Below are 20,530 nucleotides of genomic sequence, written 5' to 3' on the forward strand. Positions count from 1 at the left end.
TCAGCCTGACTCGCTGAGGGATTTTTTTGCTTCGTTGTGGAAATGTACCAGGACACATTCAAGTTCAGGCCGGCTCTGACAGGCCATTCTTCAAAACTGGCTTGGTGAGCTCCTCTTTCCTGACCATCACAGGAATTTGCAGCAGATATTCCCCATCTGCATCTCTGCTCCCCACATTTTACTTACATTGGTTCCCTACAATGCAGATATTTGCAGAGTGTCAGAAAAAGCAGAAAGAGCACAGAATTTTGCACAACTGATCCATTCAGGGAAGCATGCAAGGCACTTTTAACAGGTATCACAAATTACATAAAAATGCTCTTTTCAGTTCTGTATTTTGCTGCGCTCTATGAATATTACAGTACAGACAAAAAACAATAAGTAAATAAAAGACAGAAACATGGGCTGATATTTTGAGGCTGTGGCTGCCTTTAGGAATAGCTACCAGTCCATACCACTAATTTTCAAGTTTGCTGATGGTTATCATTAAAACAAAAGGCACATACATGCATCTAAACTAGGTGATAGTTTGAAAAACTATATAGCAGATTTGGATATGTATCTCATGCTAGTTTCAAGAATAAGCAGAAATTGAAATCCAGTACAGAAGAAACAGTAGCCAAAAAGTTAAGATTATTTTTTTAGAAAATAATTTGGCCACTCCTTTCTGTCAAGGAGTTGAAAACATCAGACATTCCCTTCAAGTGGTAGAAGCTGGGCACATCAGGAGCTTGGCTGAGAACAGCTGATTGTTCACATTTTTTCTGTTCTGGGTATGATCACATTAACTGGAAGAATGCTACCTGTGGTCCAAGACAAGAGTAATCCTGGTGCTTCTTATGGGATATAAATTTTACTGGAAAGTCCAATGAAGGATGGGTCAAAGGTGGAGTGTTACTGAACTGAAGGTGTATTTGAGCTATTGGTAGGAACACCTAACTATAATCTATTTATCCTGGATAATAAAAATAGTAGAAAAAAATAAATACTTGAGCTACAGCATAACTTACACCGGCACACTAGCTGCTCTGAGTATGTGCTTATGTGATGAATACATCAACACTGCTATTGCTGCTGGACCTAGCTAGATTAAAGCAAATTATGCAAATCTCTGCTCTGCATGTCCCCAAATTCAGTACAAACATCCTAAAGGGAAAAAAAAACCACACACACACAAAAAGGACGACTACTACTACTACAAGAAAGATGGGGAGAGGAACGAGTCCAGCTAATGGACACGCCCGGAGACAGCATCATCGTGAGACGTTACTCGCAAATGTGACTCAGCCAAGGAGGGAACAGAGGTGACGCATAGACCTAGGCTGGGGGTCTCAGCTCCGTGCCATGAGGAGCTGGTTTGGTCTCAGGGACAGAAATTCCAAGGGGGCTGTCACTGCTGACCTAGGACCACCCAAAGCAGCACAACACGAAGAGAGAGGTATGAGCACCACAGCTGCCTCCACCGCTCTGTCAGAGGGGAACAGCAAGGACTCTTGTAACCAAGCAGCGGGAGCCCTCCCAGGTGGCCCTGAAGTCCCTGCTGACAAGTGTGCCCTGCTCTGCAAACAAGACTGCAGCAATGCTTAGGGTCAAGGGACACCCTACCCCAGCACAGCATCATCCCAAGTCTTCATTCTTTCTAACATTATCAGCAGTTTAAGGGACTCCAGATGCTTGCCAAGACCTGTAGGTCTGGCAAACATACTGCTACTAGGTCACTGACAAACCTCTGCTCCCCCCATAGGACACGTTCCAAGGACACGTCAATCCTGCTGCTATGTAGTTTTCCTGCATGGGTGCTGCAAATTTCCTTCTAGGCCCCACAAAAGGGAGAAACCTCCTTTGAACTGCTGTGTAGGACAAGTTCATATGACCAGCTGAGATGTCTGTAGAGGGACCAGAAATTTCCCACCTGCTGCTGGGTCATGCACTGCGAGCTCCATTGGATGTCACAGAAACAAGGAGGAAACTGTGGTTGATCACTGGGGCCAAAGCAACAGATCTATCACAGCTCCGTATCATGAGCCAAAGCAATGGATCAGCTGCAATGCCATTAGCCTGGACTGCATGACAGATACCCTGGGCTCCTGCCCTTCCAAAACATTTCCCCCCCTGGCCCAAGCTGAGGAGGCATTTCTACTAATGCTACTTGGCTTACGAGACTGCCGGTGAGAGCTCACCTCAGGCACTGAAGGCAGCAGGAACACATGCACATATACGTACACAGTCACCAAACATTTCAGGACACAGTGTGATTCGTAAAGCACCACTGCTTCCACATCCTTGAACGTTTAGGGAAAGAATTTTTCATCAGTAAAAATGCACCCACTTTTCCACATTTCATCAGAGGGGAAGTGGAAGCTGGAAATAGCCTATGGAAAGATCCTTCTTTCTACAAGAAATGTCAACTTTTCCCCAACAGAGTAAAAAAAAACAACCAACCAAACAAACAAAAACCCAAACGAACCCATTAAAAAAAAACCAAAACAAAAACAAACAAACAAAGCCAATTTTGTTTGTTTTTTCCTCCACTTAGCAAGTTACGTTATAATGGGAAAAAACAAACCTCCAAACTCAAATGGCTTTTTTCTACTGGCTCTCCTCTCTACTTCCTTCACTAGGTAGCCATTTCTAGAGAACTTTTGAATCTTTGGGAGCAAAGCCAGAAAGCATCCCCCATGCTCTGCAGACTGCTGGGCTCAAATTACTTAGTGGATTATCTCTTTATGATTAAAGGATTTTGGCTCGTGTTCAAAGACATTACAGTCCTTCCCATGAGGGGTCCTGTTTACTCAGCTACATCGGCATTTGATGTCAGTGTAAATGCCTGGAGAAAGAGTGACTACCCACCAATTTGGGTTTGGTTCAGTATATTCCTGCGAAAAGCTGCCAGGAGGTGCTGGGTTTGGGCACAAGATGGAAGAGAAGCAGGTATGGACTTGAGGTTTGTTTCATGGATGCATTTGCTTCCTGAATTATATGAAAATATGAAAAAAAAAAAGCTCATGTCTAGAAGGGGTATAAGAAATAAATGATTCCAGCAAAACCCTCAGGGACCTTCAGGTAGAAACAAGGGCAAAACCATATATTTATACATCTGCTGCCTATTAACCCAGCACCTGTTCTATGTAAATACTTATCCTACAACTCTGGCTGCTGTAAACACATACAATAAAACACCATTTAATCAATTAATTCTAGACCCAAACCAAACAGCATGCCGTACCTATCCCTGCTTTCCACGAGAACTTCCAAGCCCCGCAGAGATAGGGCACTGCTGCTTTAGTCTCTGCCCCTGTTACCCTGTCACTCTTGTCATAGGCTGGGAACTGTCTTTGCATGGGACAGGCCATGTGGGCAGAGGGAAGAGAGGACTCGTGCTCCAGAGCCTGTCTTGCTGGCTGCCACTCCTCCAGCCCTGATGCAATGGGATTCATAGCGCTGACTGCCCTGAGCTTAAAAGTAACTCAACTAAAGCTGGTTAGAAAGATTTATACCTTTCAGCAAGTCCCTTGCTTCCAGACTGTATTGTATACCAGCAATCTCCTGACACAGCACAGAAACATCTTTATATTTGGAACAGGCTGTCGACAAGGGCCCCTGTTGACAAGGGCCATCCTAAACCTGATCAGGTGCCTTGCTCCAGTATTTGTCTCAAATCCTGGGCTGTACCTGCAGCCCCAGGGACCAGAGGGCAACTAGTCACCAGGTTGGCCCAGTTCAATCCTCTTATTTGTTCCTGTGTGTTTAACCTGATTGCCAATGCATCAAAAGGCCACACAGCTGCTCATGGGCAGTCTTACACAAAACCTCATGACTTGCATGCAGGTTTGCCTTAAGTAAATCCTCCAGAACCCTGGATACAGCTTTCTGTGGGGATAAGCCAGGAATTACCTTCTCCAAGACTTTTCCTTCCTGCTCTCCTGCTTTATAAGGCACCTTTCTTTGAAGCATGAAGTTGCAGTGTTAGGACTTAAAGAAGTCCCACTGCCCACAAGACCACCTAGGAGTGAAGATGTTCTTCAGACCTCCCGTGCCTCAGGCTGTGCTCCCTCCTGCCAAGGCAATGGTACTGCACAAGGGCTGTCCAGTGGGTAGAGCAAGGAGCTGAGAGTCTCAGCATTTCCCTGTACGCACCGAGTTGCTTTGCTCTCCTGTACAGCTGGCAGAATATAGATTCCCTTAGCAGGGGTCTGCCTACCAAAACCCACTGCAGGCTGTCTGATATCAAGGGCAGGATATTTATCCAGACTATCATGAATGGATAAATATATAAAGCTAAAATCTCTGCAGCCCACTGCTAGGTGCATGTCAGAGTCTTGCTGAGATAACTGCATTGCAAGGGTAAGTGCAAAGACAGGTAAGTGACCTTGGTTTGCTCCATCACATGGTCAAATGAAGTTACTTATGAAAGCCTCCATGTGGCCTTTTGCATTTTTAACCATTTTGCCTTGCCAGTGGGCAGACACAGCTCCTTTTAAGATTCAAATGGCATGCTGGTAAGCACTCTGAATGCACGAGAACTTGCATATTTCCAATGCAAAATGAAAATGCCTGAGTCACCATTTTATCAGGTGCTGAATAAGAACAAGTTTATTTCTTTCATATCTATAATTATACATTTGGGAGGGGCTGGAGGAGCTCTCAGAACAAGGAGGGAAGATGCTCAAGCAAGCTACGCTGATGGAGAGGGCCCTTGGTTGGACAGGGCAGGGATAAAAGCACTGCTGGGGTCAGCAGAAACTGATGATCCCTGGCAAAACACATTCTCCTCATTTCTTTCCCACGTTCTTCTTCACAGCACAAGAAATGTTTATGCTTTGCAAATGATCAGTAGGATTGGGCAGGAAGAAAATAAAAGTTTTGTTTTGCTTGGGAGACTTTTTGGCAATGGTACTACATTTCTATAATTAAATCAGTTCCAACCCAGGCCAGGAGTAACAAGGAAAAACAAGAATCAGGTTCCCCACGTGAAGTACATTGATGTCCCAGCATTTCCTAGCTAGCAGACAGGCCAGGATTGGCATATTTAACGTCTCATGCCTATAAATTGTTTCTTCTCAAAGCAAAGAAGGAGCACAGAGGAAAAGAAGGAAATACACTGGTGGTATCATTCTTGACATATGGCTATATCTGGGCGTTTGCTTTTGGCCATTCAGTACCTGCCACATCGCCTGGCCCCTCCATCAGGCAGCTGTCGATACTGGGAAAATTGAGTTTACTCTTAATGAAAAGACCACAGCCAATAAACAATCAGCCGGTGTGCTCTCTATGCTGTGATTAATGATCCAGGGGATATTTGTCTTCTGCAGCACTGCTGTGGCTCTGCCATCTCTGCAACTATAGCTCCGAGTCACATCCCAAAATGGGATGGCCACGTAATCTTTAAATTTGACTTAGCTGTATCTCAAGATGGAAAAAATGTCAGGAGCAGTGAACATGATGCAAATGTCACCAGGAGGGGTGCAGTACCTCATCGGTTTCAAACACAGACAAATAATTAAAAAAACAACAAAAAAAGTTAGTTTCCTGCTTTAACTTATAAACCCAGCACTAGCATCAGCTTAGGGATGGAATGAGAGTCTGTGCCTACAGGTAAGGGGAGCACAGGCTTGTTCTCTGCTCTTACACAATAGCGAAGCCACTGGGGAACTGCAGCCTCAGTACCATCCCCCTATGAGAATCACCCTTAAGTCAGATTGAACATGCCTTGCACATCCCTATTCTGAACCAGGTTTCTGAGGCCCTCTGAAGAGAATACTCTGCAGACTCATTTATCTTACCTTTTTAATTCATCATGTTTAAAACAAAACACACAAAAAAAATTCCACTATGTTGCCAACAAACGTCCCCTGCATGCACAAGTCTCCTCAGGAGGGAGTAAGAGACTTGACAGATGAGAGCTATAATCCTTCATGCGTGCCTGGAAACTACTTAAATATTACTATGGCCATTTAAGAATCTATCGAGACCTGAATAGGATATGACTGTCTAAATTACAAGATCAGCCACTTAGATGAAAGAACCTCTCTTACATTGAGTGAAGTGGACTTGAGAGGAAGCAGAAGGGAATAAGCATCCTCAGCCTTTTAACATCTGAAAGTGGAGAGTTAAGAGATGAAAGGAGATCAATAAACACATTACCAAATTAAGCTTCCGGGGTAATATTTAGATATCATAGAAGCTGGCACCTTAAGAAGACGAGAGAGAAAACAGGTCAGAAGAAAAGAGAGAAATCTCCAAAGGTCTGTTCTCAGATGCCCATCTCCAGTGGCAATCATGCTAATTGCACACACAAATTAGGCAAACAATCATGAATGCATTTTTCAAAATCAAGCCCCATTTGTGTTACTCTCACAAGAGTTTCCAATCAACAGTTTTCAATTGCAAATACAGAACAGTTTAGTCATCAAAAAGCGAAAGGATGAAGAATATAATGAACACGAAAGGAAAACAATCTCTTTCCTATCTTTTCTGTGCTTCTGTAACCAATTCTTTCTGAATATTTAAAAGAATGTTTTCTATTGACACAAGCCACAAAAATACTTTGGTTTAATGAGCTCCTCTCAAAAACAAAGAGATAAAAAATGTAAATGCACAACAGTGTTTAAAGTAACTTTGAAGGGGCTGTTATTGAAGTACAAATATGACTACCGTCTGACACCTTGACTGCTACTAATATTCTTTATGGAAATCTAAATAATTGTTTCAAAGTGTAATTTACACTTTAATCATTAAAATCACTTATATGTTATAATTCACCTAGCTTGAGCAGTGAAAATACAGTCTGCTTTCCTTCTCTGAATAAGTACAGTTTTAGCAAATCACTTAAGCACGGGCTTAAAATTAACTAGCTGATTGAGGTCACAGCCCACTTTGCCTATGTGTTAGCACGCTGCTGCAGGTGATGCAGAAAGGATAAGCAAGCCTCAAACAACAGAGAAAACCCTGTTTTCTCTGAAATCGACCTCCTGAGACATCTCCATTAACATCTAGTGTGTAGAAGTCATAACTCTGAGTACTTTAAAATCACTGCTGCTGCTGATTCCGTTTTAGAAACCTTCACTGAGCAAGGCTCTCTTTGGAGGGATAGGAGGACAGGACATTTGTTATCCACACATCCACCACTGTGCTGCCCCAGCTGCTGGCTGGCCGCTTGCTAACCCTGCAGGCCTTGGCTTACCAGCCACACTTAACCCTTAGAAAGCAATTACCTTCATCTGTTTCTCTTAACAGGCAGCCAACATATTCTCCCTGGCAAGTTGCACTCCCACTGAACCTTAAATACTTTTACTTGAGAAATTTGTAATGCATGGGCTTTTAATGGGAGCTGACTGAATGCCTGGGAGTCTCAAATGCCTCTTAAAGCACAAATGAGGAATCTCAACTGTCCTCTAAAATTCTCACAGTGCGTCTTCTGCTAAATACCTAAAATCCTAACCCATTCCCCCAGTCCCAGCGTTCAGACAGAGTAATATCAAACCGCTTTGAAACCTACAGTTCTTCAGTGGTCCGCGCAGATCCCGAGTTAGTCCCACAGCTAACCTTGCAAAGAAGGCGGTGTTGCCTCCATGCTACAGACAGGGCAATGAGGCGGAAGGAGGTGTGGTGGCACCCAGGGTGGAGACACATGCAGACACCCACAGCCAGACTGAGCAGCTCTCCCCAGATTCCCCTACGCTCGGTGGATATCCTGTCAATACAATTAATGGGGTTTAAGCTGCAACTCATCCCCCCATGCAGCTGATGTGTACTACAAAAGAGCTCAGTTGTACTCCATATATTCTAGTTCCTCTCCTCTGGCTGCAGGACAAGCCCAGATCAGCTGCAGAGATTGGCACAGGATGGGCAGCATTTCATCCCTTGCTCCACCACCTCGAATCAGCATGGAACCAGTTCCCCTGCTCTTGTCTGGGCCATGGGCAGCAAACTACCATAGCAGCTCATCAGGAAGAATGGAGTTCAAACATCCAAAAGATGAAACCATGCCTCAAGGTGATCTCCCACGCTTCATCACACACAGAGCTTTCAGCATGGCAATCCTCATCTCCTGACATAGCTAAATGGCTGACTGAGATCACAGGCTCGTAGGGACTGACACATACAGAAACTCATCATTTGGCTGTAATAGCCTATTCACCAGCCTGCTCTCCTTTCTCCACTCCAGAAGAGAATGACCACATGTCCAGCTGATCAGACCCCACTGTTTGTGAGCCCCTGTGGATGGGAGCAGGGTCCCATCTGGTGCATTGTATTAATAAATGAAAGCAAAGCAAATAGATATCTTGCCTTTTTTTCTTGGTACTTGAGGCAAGAGAAGAAATTAAGGACTGAGATGTCTGCTTACAGCCCCAAGAAATGAATGGAAAACCTGCTTTTGTCAGCAGACACTTCTAAGTGAAGATGGGGACTGCCACTGCACTTGGCATGCTATGGAGGCCAGTCTGGCTCAGGTCCTCCTGGCTCTTCAAAAAGGGACTTCTCATTCTGGAGAACACACTGAACTTTGTCAATTGTTGGGACTTGGATTTAACTAGGATTCAATTCTCCTCCCTGGCAAACTGGTTTGTGTGAGATGTCTACTGGAGCTTTTTGATGGAAGTATAATGCAGAGATGGGCTGTTTGACAGTGCAACCAGTTGCCCCTTCAGCTCTAGTTTAGGCTCTGTTGGAGAGCTGGGCATGCAGCTGACAGCCACAGAGGGGAAAAATTGTGGGGATGAACATGAAGAGCAAACCTGAGCCACCAGTAAACCCAAGAGTATTTTCCTTCCATGCACAAGAATCAGAAAATCATTTAACGGCAAAAAAAATAGAAAGAAGCACAAGAGGAGGCTTCAGTTAATTTTTCCTATTTACCCCTCTGATGTTCAAGCTATAGTTTGTGCATGTTGTTGTACTCCTCTCATTGCAACAAGCACTTACTAGAAGTGGGAATGGTTAGGAAAAGACAACAAAGATCAAAGGCTTTAGACTGTGAGAGAGACAGCTTAAGAGAGGTAAGCTGGAGGTCCCCAAAGGCAAAAGTGGCAGGAGAGGAGGACAGGATCAGTTCTTTACCATTTTGTTCTATATGAGGTCTTGATGCATGCTAACAGGAACCAAGTTCAAAACGAAGGAAAGGAGCAGCTTCTTCATGCAACAGGTCTGGGGAAATCCTTTCCACAGGACACTGTGATGTTAAAAGTGTATGTGAATTCAAGGGGAGTCTGACATGGAAGAGAAATCCATTGAGAATCTCTAAGTACATTGAACCACCTCTGACTCAGAAAATTTCCTAAGCTGAAAACAGCTAGCATCTAGGAGAGCATTTGGGGGACACATAATATTGCTGTTTTCTTACTTTTTTCTATCCATTTTATGAAGATGGAGAAAGAATACTGGGCTAGATGGACACCTTATTCTGGCCCACTTTAATTCCTCTCATATTTTTCAGTTAATTGATGTTTCCTCCATTTGTCTTTTTTTATTACTACTTTCAGAGAGGCTTCTTTTTTTTCCAAATAATGCCCTCCAGTCTATATCAAACCCAGTAGAGATCTGGCTCTGTAACACAACAGTGCTGTAGATAAAGTGAGGCTGAAACAGGGAGTAAGACATGCTGTCTCCTTGTCTGAAGGCTTAAAGAGAAATTATGAAAGTGCTGTAAGAGAAGACTGTCCCTTAGCATTTAGTAGGGCAACGTGATCACTTGGTAGCAAGCACAACTTCCCTCTCTAAAATTTAATCCCAGAAGTGTTTTACCAACCAAATGAACATTCCTACAAATAATAGAGACACGATGTCCTTCTCTCCTCCCCACCACTGCGCTGTTCTCCCCTTGTGCAGCCTGGCAGCAACGAAGTAGTGGGGAAAGGTTGGTGGGGTTGAGACTTGCACTGGGTTTGGAGCTCACCTGAGTGAGCAGGGGGACAGGAGAAAAACAGAAGTGACACCTCCAAGCTGAGCAAGGATGGTTCCCCCAGCCCTTCCTTCCTGCTCTGGGTGGGAGTCAGACCCATACCTGCCTTTCCAACACACTTCATGACTCTGCATTTCTCTTTCTGTGCCCTTTCAGGCCTGATGTCTGATTCAGGTCTTGTCCAAGCAGGGCTTTCTTATTAAAACCCCTTCTCTTCAGTGAATATTAGGTGGATGATGAGTTCTCCCCATGGTGCAGGGGCCACTGTGTGCCTGTATAGCCCCCCTAGCACAGTCCCCAATAGGCAGCCTTGGCTACTCTGCAAAGCAGTGAGCCTGGCTGGATATATTGTTGTTTTTTGTTTTGCCCCTTCGTTTTTGTTTGTTTGTTTGTTGGGGGGTATTTATTTGTTTGGGTTTTGTTTGGATTTTTTTTTGTTTGGTTTGTTTGGGTTGTATGTGTTTCGGTTTAGTTTGGGGTTTTTTTGTTTGGTTTGTTTGGGTTGTGTGTATGTTTTTGGTTTAGTTTCAGTTTTTTTTACTAGCAACAAAGAAAAGGCTCTTTTTTTTCAGTATTTCTATATTTAGCAGACCAGCATCTAGAAACTGTGTTTCCTGACCCTCTCTGTAAGGTTGGGGGATCCCTTGCTGAGGGGAGAATTCACCTTGCCAGTCAATGTGTTAGAGAAGACCCGAAGGGCATGGACTGTGGATGGGCAGGGTGGAGGCTCTCACAGGAGTGCTCTTGGCAAGACCCACTGCCTTGCCAGCAATGCCAAACAAGTTCAAAACTCATTCACAAAAGTATTTCCCTCAGTAAAGGACACATTCCCACTTAACCATGCTCCTTATTCATACTTCACATACCACTTAAAGACATTTGATTTTTCTAATTCACTTTTTCTAACCTCAAAAAAAATCCACAAAACCAACCCTAAAAAACAAAGTCATGTCACCTTCTTTGCTGAGGTGCTATGAATGAGCTGCAGGGCAGTAACAGATCTTCAGTAAGATGTTGTAAGATGTGTGTCAGCCATTTACCAGGCTAGGTGGAGGCAGGGAAGGAACATTTCACTTGCTGAGCAGCTTGCAAGCAGCCGGGAGATACGAATTATATCTCCAGAAGTGCCAGTTCAGGTTAAGGGTGAGAACAATAAAGGATTCATCAGGGAAACTCCAGCTAGTGCAAAAACAGATCAAAAAACAAATACATTTCTTTATCTCTTCCATAAAAGGTAAATCCCAGTTATTGGAGAGGAACACCCAAGCACAGCTGCAAGATGTTGAGCCACAGGTGAGTATCTATATACATATTTGTCTGATCAAACAGCCAAATATTTACAAAGAATATACTTGTTTACACAGAACATAAATACCTGGGGAAATCAGCCTTTCAAAAGCAACACCTAAGAGTCCCTCCAGCCCCACTATTACACCGTTTGGAATACCCATACTCTGTTTCTAATCTCAAGAAGCAGGGAAGCAAAGGACCTGGGAACACGGGGAACACCATGCACTGGGACAGAGGAATGTGACCCCAGACTGTCAGGGTCTGCACTTGAATTTCACTGCTATGATTCCATATAGGGTCAGACACACTCAAATATGCTCTGACTGCTACTTGGTTTTGTTGATAAATGCCCATGGTCTGCACACTCCTGTGGGAGACTGGGGCCTGCTGTATCAGTGCTATCCACACATGAAACAAAAAGCTGATGTCTCCACCAGCCCAAAAAACCCATAAACAAACAACCAACCACAAAAACCAAAACAACAACAAAACATCAAACGAAAACCAAACAAAAAACAACCAGCAAAAACCCAAACCAAAACAAAGGCAAAAAACCCCACAAAAAACAACAACAACAAACACCACACCACAAAACACCAAGGAAGAGGATAAACAATGGCAACGGTAAGTCACAGGAATTCAGAAAAACAGTGGCAGCATGTTGGCTGCCCAGTCCCACCAGGACTATAATCACTATTATTTGGTTTTGTTTTAATTTCACATTGCAACAGAAGATTAAATCCAGAACTTGAGAAGGAATTTGCAGCACAGAGCACCTGGTAATACCTTTCCAGGGGCATCTGTAGATACACCAATATCATAGAGACGCTTAAGTATTGCCACTGTGAGAGTGGCAAAGACCTTTGTGTTTTTCCATCCCAAATACTCTAAGGATGTCCAGCTCCACCCCAAGCCCTGTAAAGAAGACCACTATGGCCAGTCCCTCTCACCTAGCAAACCTTGGATCCTCCCGGCAGACTTCTCAACCCTGAAAAGTCGCTAGACTAAAATAAAGCAGGGAGCATTGTATTGGGTACTTTTATCCTCAAAGAAAGCACAGCACGTGTCACGAAATTTTTAAAGCTGGCTTCATTAAAAGTCCCCCTTTCTCCTTTCCTCTTCCTCAGTGCTCTCAGCTCCTTATTCCACTCCCAAGCTCATGTAGCCCTCCCACACTGTCCATGTCTTCTCTACCTTCTGTGTGTCCAAATTTTGCACTTAAAACACTTCTCCATACTTCTCTATGCCTACACACACATTCCCAGTCCTGGACCTTTCCCCTGAAGGAGCCAGCATTTCCTCTACCTCCTGTCCACGTTCCCTGCAGGTACACTTGCACGGTCACTGGCACACCAAAGAAGTCTGCTTGAGAAGCCACCCTGGAAGAAGGGCTCAAAACTGGGACCAAACCAACTACATTTGTCACAATTCCAGCACAGGGCAGGGGGTTTTCTTGCTCTGTCTTCAGGAGGACCAGTGACCTCAGCAACTGGGTATCAGGCCTGAGGACAAAGCCAGTGTGTTTCTCAGATAGAAGACTCCTAACCTACAGCAAATGGATGGCCCAGCTAGTCCCGTGCACAGCAGTAACTTTATAAAAAGACCTGCCAAGAAACTAGCAGGACACATATAAGAACAGAGAGCAGGAACTCCCCATGTCAGCTCTACCAGAGCCAAGCAACGTGAAGTCGCTTCATCTCCCTGTACTTACTGTTTGTTGCCCACCCATCCTCTCAGTGGCACAAAGATGCTGATTAGGACTGAGCAGGGTGATTGCCGAGCTATGTACAAGTGAGTTTTCAAGTGAACAAATGGCTGTGAATGCACATTAAAGCAGGAAGAGAACACTAATAAGCAAACAATTAATTATTTCATGGGTTTTATAACATTTTTTTTTTGCTATTCTTTCCTCTTATCTGAAACAGACAAAGCTATGAAGGAATAAATACAATTCCAGAGATAATCCACACTTTGAATCCTGGAAGCATTCAGTGCTGAATTCTGGAAAACAAAACAATGATAATGACTCACGCTGGGCCTGTGGGTGGCTGATCACAAAATTAGCAGCAGCTTCCATGCTCCCAGCTGAGATTGGCTTTGCTAGGTTGTTTTCACAGATCTCCAGGACTGCAATTTAGCACATGCAAATAGGCCCAGCAGCCAATCGCAGCCACAATACTAGAAAAGCATAAACATGCCATTTAGAAAAATGCTTTGCCATACAAAACATGATTACCTCCTTCCATGCCATTTCAGGCTATGGGAAGAAACGCTATTTTTATTATTAAACATTACACATCTCTTTTTCTCCAAGGAGAAGAATCTATTTAAAGGCCTTTTAAGCAAACATCTATTCATACAATTGAAAGTTTTGTGTGCTACCACCACATAAGCAACCTCATCTAGCTTTCAGATATGATATCTTCTGATGATATCTTCACCACCTGGCTTAAAATGTTTACAACTAGCATCAGCTTAGTAAAAAAGGAACAGGTTACTTTTGGAAAGAAGTAGAAAGGGCTGTGGGGAGAGAAATGGACTGATCTAAAGACAAAGTTTAGTAAGCTAGAAGTAGATCATTCTCACAAACAAAGCAGTAGGGTTGGAATTGCTTTAAGGAACAGGGATTTTCATCTGGCAACTGATGGCTGTGAATTCCTCCAGAGGGGTCCGCTGAAAACAGAAAACAAGTCTATTGTTAATGATCTGTTGGACAGGGAAAATACAAAGAAATCTAGGGATGATACAGGTTAAAAAAGATTAAAAGCCATTAATCTAAACCAATGATTCTGGTAAGTATTCAAGCACATGATCTTCTTAAAATGGTGCACATGTAGAGTTAAATGTGCACTTAGACGGTTCGCTGAACTGAGACCTAGCTCCGGAAATGCTTCTTGGTCTGATGAGTGGACGTGACTTAACGATCTTCACACAGCTCTTAAGCTGAAAGTATTTGCTCTGAAAGTCATCAGCTTTAAATATCTGCTTATGAACCTAGATTCTTTTGTTACTTTTCAATTGGAAAAAGAAGAACACAGAAAACAGTATTTTTTGTACACAATTATTCAGGAAAACCAATGGAAAAGCTGGAGAAAACCTTTCATTAAATTGAGAAAAACTCTTTCTCTTTCCTGGGTTTAGTTTGGGAAGTGAAGAAAGTTAAACTTCATTCCTTTACAAAACCATGTAAGCCTCTAGGTGAGAACACCCATAAACTAGCCAATCTCTGCCTCAGAGAACTTTTAAATCACCTTAATTCCAGCTAGTTAAGAAAATTCAGATGAAGCTTATTTTGCCTGAATTTGCTCATTTGCTGAAAGTAAAGCATTTCACAAATATGATTTGATATCAGTGATGCTCTGGTAGGACCCAGACAAGTTTCAAGACTCAGAAGACTGAGTGAAGATCTGGCAGTTCCAGATGCCCAGCTTTGTAATCCCACACACCTGGCTGACAACTATGCATTGCCAAAGCACTTCCCACCTAGAGAGTATCCCAGACCTGCATTTGCTTTTGAAGATTTCTAAAATACTTTCTTGCAAACTAAACTATAAAATACTGCATAATATCAAAGACTTCCCCTTCACATTGCTACACAGAACTAGCTGTAAGCACTTAAAGTTATATGCATATAACTTTAAGTTCATTATAATCTCTATATCTCTGAACTTCTGTTTGATAGAAACCAAGCAATTTCACCAAATACTCCATCAAATCCATCATTTCTAGTAAAAGCTCAGGCAGAACAGATTTTTCTACAAAGATGCACAAGCAGTATAAGGTTCCACGAGAGATGCTTGGCATATGTCTATAGGAGAGGGTTACTTCAGAATAAAGGAAATTGTGGATTTAAAATGCTATAGCTATTCTTGAATAATACCCTAGAGAAGTGCTCCTATTACAAAATAAAAAAGATTTTTCAGAGTTTTGCTTAATTCATTTCCCAGGTGAATTAAACTAAATCAGACAAAGGTATTCTTTCCACTAGCATATGAGTGTCAACAATAGGAATTATCCCAGAACAGCACGGGTACTTAATGTCCACTGGTCAGCAAGAGTCACTTTTCCAAAGACACACAACAGGAAGAGGGACCCTAAGCAAAATATACAGAGAAACACTGAGACCCCCAGAAAAACACCACTGCTTCTCAGCTGTGTCACCAACTCCCATCTCCAGCTCAGGGGCACTGAGACACCATCATCATCGCCCAACAGCAATGCACATACCACACTGAATGGCTCTCAGTGCTCCATAAACCCAGAAAGGAGTTGCAAGTTTTACTATCTGTCACTTACATACGCAGAGCTATTGCTTCCATTAACTTGAAGCTGACTATACAGCATTTGCTACATGCTATAACCCCCTGTCTACTTGAATAAACAGCAATAGGAAAATTTCCTAGAACTAGTGTATGTAAATAAAGTACACATGAATGCACAGATCATTGCACAAGCAAAACAAAGTATATCTGTTCTGCTCATAAGCCAAATGTTAATCTTGGATATGCAATTATATCTGGTATGTGTATGATTTCATTTCCATCTGCAGATGTCTTGCATGTGCAGACACTGCAGACATGTTATGACAGTGCCCCAAATAGTCTCAAAACAAATGCACAGATACATATTGGCAGAAACAGACAAGCTAATGGTAGAGCCACAATCCGACCATGCCTACCTAGACAGAATCCTCATTCCTAGTACCCCAAATATCAAACTCAAGTGTTGGAATGCTTAGAGATACGTGAAGACCTACTGTACCAGACATTGTTTTAATTTGCCATAAAGCTGGTATCAATCAGCATCCTTCCAGAAGCATCTCCAAATTTTACCATTGGGAGAGTCCCAGGGAAGTCAAGTTCTAGGTTTACTTTCAATATGAGCTTAATTTTTACTGAAAGCATCAATTTGCAGAATAGGGATTTAAACTGAGAAGTACTCTTCTCTGAATGTTTGGAAATAGATCGGTCTCCACATAAAGTCAGGTCTCTACTACTGAAAATAAAGCTAAAAATGCATTGCCACTGAATGTTGTTGCTAGTTAATATGATGACATGAAAAATAACTGTGGTTTTAGCAATGATGCATCCCACAGGAGAGTCAGTACAGGAGCCAAGGGCAGAACAAGCATAAGACAAAACCACTCATACAGCCAAATAAGAAGTCCTTATGGATGAGGACTGAAACACTTGCTAGCAGAAATCCTCACGCTGCTATTAATGTAGGCTGTGAGTACATGGCCTTTTGCATCAGTGGCTGCAAACCAGGTACAAGTCACCTGAAATGGTTTCTCACAACTCCGTTCACAGTTATATCAACGTTGTGATAATTATCCGATGCCTACCTTGGACTTAACAAGGTAGCAGTTATGTCATAATGTTGACTAGGAAGCTAAAAGCAAAAAAAAAAATTCTGGACTGGCAAACAACACCTCCAAAGCAAAGGAGAAAAAGATGTCAGCAGAGAAAATAAATTAATTAAAAAATATTTAACAAAATTATTTATGATGGCACCATCCAGAAGGGAAATAGCTCTGCACATGCAGTACAATCAGTCAGGTTACAAATTCTGAAACTAAGATAACAAGTGAAGTACCTGGAAGATAATACAGGACATCGCTGTGCTAAAATAGTTGCAAAGAAATACACGAAGGACGAGGAATAAATCTCTTGCTCTGTACTACTATGAATTACTTGCACTTTTGTGGTGCCTTGGAGACCCATTAAACCCCATTTTGCAAGGTGCTGCTCAAGCTACCAAAAAAGGCTGCCCCTGCACAAACTAAGACAAATATCAGCAGACCTCAGAAATGGAGTATAAAACAGGCTAGAGTTAGCTCAGAGTAAAGGTAAGAAGTCTTAGCATAGTAATAACAATAATCTTATTAATATTTTTGCTAACATCACAATAGAGCTTCACAGTACTCTACAGTTGTCTTCAACATTTCACTGTTTTTCTTTGAAGTATCGCACATTAGTTTCTGTCAGAATCAGGAGTGGTCTAAGGCTCTGAGTCAACACAATGCATGAGTATGAATCTGACTCTAAACATGTGCTTACATCCTTATGACTTGTTTGCATTAAAGAAAACATAGGAGGAAGACAAAGGCTTGGCCAAGACATAATTCAACTTAAGTATACAAAATGCCAAATATTTTGGCATAAACCACCTACTACCAGGATATCACTTCAGATTAGAGGATCGAGGGTGTTTAATAGCTCACAGCACTCTACGCCGCCACTGTTGTAGTCCATGTTTCCATGGTCCTTCCTCTCCTGTAATTTATAATCCTTTTGTTGGTTTATATTTCTGATTGGCATAGTGTCCACAGTGCCAAGCTGGACACAGTACTACACCTTTAGGGCTGTTGCAGGAGTACACATCTATCTCCTGAGGCATGCTTATCTGTCGAAGAAGTAGCAAGGAGATCTCTCCATCAGCAGATCTGGCCCACACTGACCCCTTTATGGAGGAAGCTTTCATTTTTATGATAAGTTTTTCAAGAAGGTAAAGCCCAACCTTAACGGAAAAGGAACAAATGCAGCCAAAAAGAGGAAACTTATTTTAGCAGCCTGATTGACAGCAACAGACCACATCTGGAGTGCTCAGGCTTGTGGTGGCATTGGGCTAGTATCTAGAGAACAAGACTAGCTGGAGATAATGAAAGGACATAATTTCCATGGATTGCTTCCTTACAGCACAACATCATGAAATACAAAGACTATGAAATGTTCAGTATCGCCCTATCAGAATAGTAGATCTAAGGAAAGACTCAGTCACCACATATCCATCAAGCATGCTTTAGCACAGGATCCACCAGTAAAGCCAAACCAGTTCAGCAGGGAAACTATTAGGACACAACAACCAGCTTCTAATTCACTGAAGTTACAGTCTAGAGTGTCCTAATGGCCTGAGCACAACCCCATTTTAACTAGTAGGTTATTGCACCCTTTACTGCCACAGTTAAGTTTCTAAGTAACAAAATGACACAAACATTCACAGGTAGCACTATAAAGAAAACTTCAGCACAGTTTTTCACTGAAAAGACAACTGTATGTAATGCTTCCAAGCACAGCCACAATTTGTTCTTTTTAGTGTGATCATATCTTTCCTCAAAGCAGGGCAGAAAATACTTTCAAGGGAGTGAAGCCTACTCTCTCAAAGATTTCCAACATGTCCCCTATTGCCACGAGCCCAACGCAGACAATAACTTGCACACACAAGTCTTGTGGACGGAAAGGGGATACTGAGGCATAAACAGATAGCTATAACTATTAACAAATTCTCTTTAGCAGGGACAAAAGGGAACCCAGGCTACGTCAGCAACAGTGGTGCTCCCCCAGGCACAGCCTTTCTCTTCAATGGACAATACCAGAAGACATGAAAATTTTTCTCCTCTAGGATAAAGAAACAACACAAGCATTAGCAACTAATACTGTAAAATACATCCTTGTAAGCATCTGGGGTCTACAGATTACAACATTCAGGGTTTGATAAGCAAATCTACTCAAAAGTCAGGTAGGAACTAAAACCAAGTCAAGCTCAAAGCACTTGGGTTAGTGCTGTAACTTCTGCAGATCTTAATATAGTAAGATAGGGTTTCTTTCCATAGACCAGGGGTGTGAAAATGCACTGGGGGCCACATCAGCCTCACATCTGCCTTCAAAGGACCAAATGTAATTTTAAGGCTGTATAAATGCAGTCCTAAAATTACATTTGGCCCTTTGAAGGCAACCGTGAAGCTTGGTGAAAATGACTTTGACACCCCTGCCACAGACATTTGCCCAGTGCTGTAGAAAGGGGAAGTCAGACTCACAAAACACACATAACATAAAACAAATTACAGAGACATCACTTAAAAAACTTCAACAAGATCACCCTAAAAAAACTTCAACAAGATCACCCTAAAGCTCAGGGGTAGAGCCACACCAAACCAAGGCACTTGTGCATTTATTCCTCCATGCAAAAAGTACTCAGATACAGCTCAAGATCTGGCACACTCTTCAGCCCTTTACCCCACTGCACTCCCCATCCTGGTGCAGCTTCCAGCAATGCTCCCTCCCCAACAGGCTGGGAGCCGATAGAGGTGCTGAGACTCTCCTGGCCCCCCCATCAGGACCAGCTTGGGGAGAGGGAGGAAGAGCCTTTTGTTTCTAGGGACATCCCTACTCAAGAACACATTTAACACCCTCCATCAGAAAAACATTGCAACGTTGCTACTAAAAACACAGGATACGGAGAGCTCTTCCAGTGGGCTCAACCCCAACACTAGAGTCATGCAGAGCCGCAGGCACACTGAGGAAGGTCATCTTTATCCTGACCAGGTAATAATGGAGGCCACGGTTGGGGGTTCCAGGTAGGATGAGTGATACAGGAGTCTTGTGTAGGGAAGAGGGAGCTGTGGGGTGGTTCTGTGTGGGTGTGGGCTGCAGTTGGGATGGGGCACACTAGTGAGGGTCATGTGTGAGGTAGAGATCCACATAGGGAAGAGGGACCTCTGCGGAGGTTCTGTTTGAGTGAGGGCAGCAAGTGGGGTGTAGAACCTAGGTAGGGGACACAGATGAGGTGGAGTCCTCAGGTGGATGAGGGTCCGAGTTGGGGACGGCACCATGAGAGAGGCACCTGCGGGCGGATAGGACCCCTGCTTTGGGATCCCGGGTTGACGGGAACCCGGGATCGGTGGATGCGCGGTGGGGTCAGCACCGCGGACAGCGCCCGGTCCCGCCCGCCACCTGTGCGCGGCGCCGGCGAGACAGCGGCGGAGGAGGAGGGCGGGGGAGAAAGGCGAGGAAACGGGGCCAGCCCGGGCCGAGCGGTACCCGGGCGGGGAGCGGAGGGCGCTGGGGACAAGGACGCGCGCTCCCCACCTGGGCTGTGGCTGGATCTCAGGCGCCTTCCACAGAGACACTGCAGCATATGCGAGCCTTTCTCCAGGAGAAGCCCGAGAATCCTCATGGATTTCACTTTGTGGCGCCGTCCTGCTCCTCGGAAAAGGGACCGGCCCCGGAGCAGCCGGCTCTCAGCGGCGGGGCGCCGGCCCCCCTCGGCGCCAAACTTCCCGGCCCATCGCCGCGGCCCCGCCGCGTCCGGGGGAGGGTGGGGGACCCCGCCGCCACTTCTCGGGACTTCTCCGCCGGGGAAGGGCAGGCTTTGCTGGCAAGGGGGTCGGGCTAGCTGGAAGGACGTCAAGCCCTAGAAACACGAGCGGCCGGCTCCCAGCCCTGCCCCCTGTCGGCACAGCCCCCGCCGGGGCGGGCAGCCGCCGCCGGGACCCCGCCAGCTGCCGGGAGCTTCGGCCGCGCCGCTGCACTGGCGGGGAGACGGACGGAGGTAGTCGCT

The 20,530-nt window shown here is 44.0% G+C and overlaps 1 protein-coding gene across 2 annotated transcripts in view; it reads right to left on the reverse strand.

Moving 5' to 3' along the window:
- Positions 1 to 20,530, reverse strand: part of FGF12 (fibroblast growth factor 12) — a 216,506-nt gene that overhangs the window by 116,205 nt on the left and 79,771 nt on the right. The window contains exon 1 of one of the 2 annotated variants that reach the window (XM_082056003.1): positions 20,059 to 20,178. The exons of the other annotated variant lie outside the window; for it this stretch is intronic. Within the exon in view, the coding sequence (XP_081912129.1) occupies positions 20,059 to 20,146 (88 nt within the window). The 5' untranslated portion in view covers positions 20,147 to 20,178. Of the gene's footprint in view, positions 1 to 20,058; positions 20,179 to 20,530 lie in introns of those variants that run through there. 2 annotated transcript variants of the gene reach the window in all.

Source organism: Streptopelia decaocto (genome assembly GCF_964273445.1).
Source record: "Streptopelia decaocto genome assembly, chromosome: 6".
Taxonomy (NCBI): Eukaryota; Metazoa; Chordata; class Aves; order Columbiformes; family Columbidae; genus Streptopelia; species Streptopelia decaocto.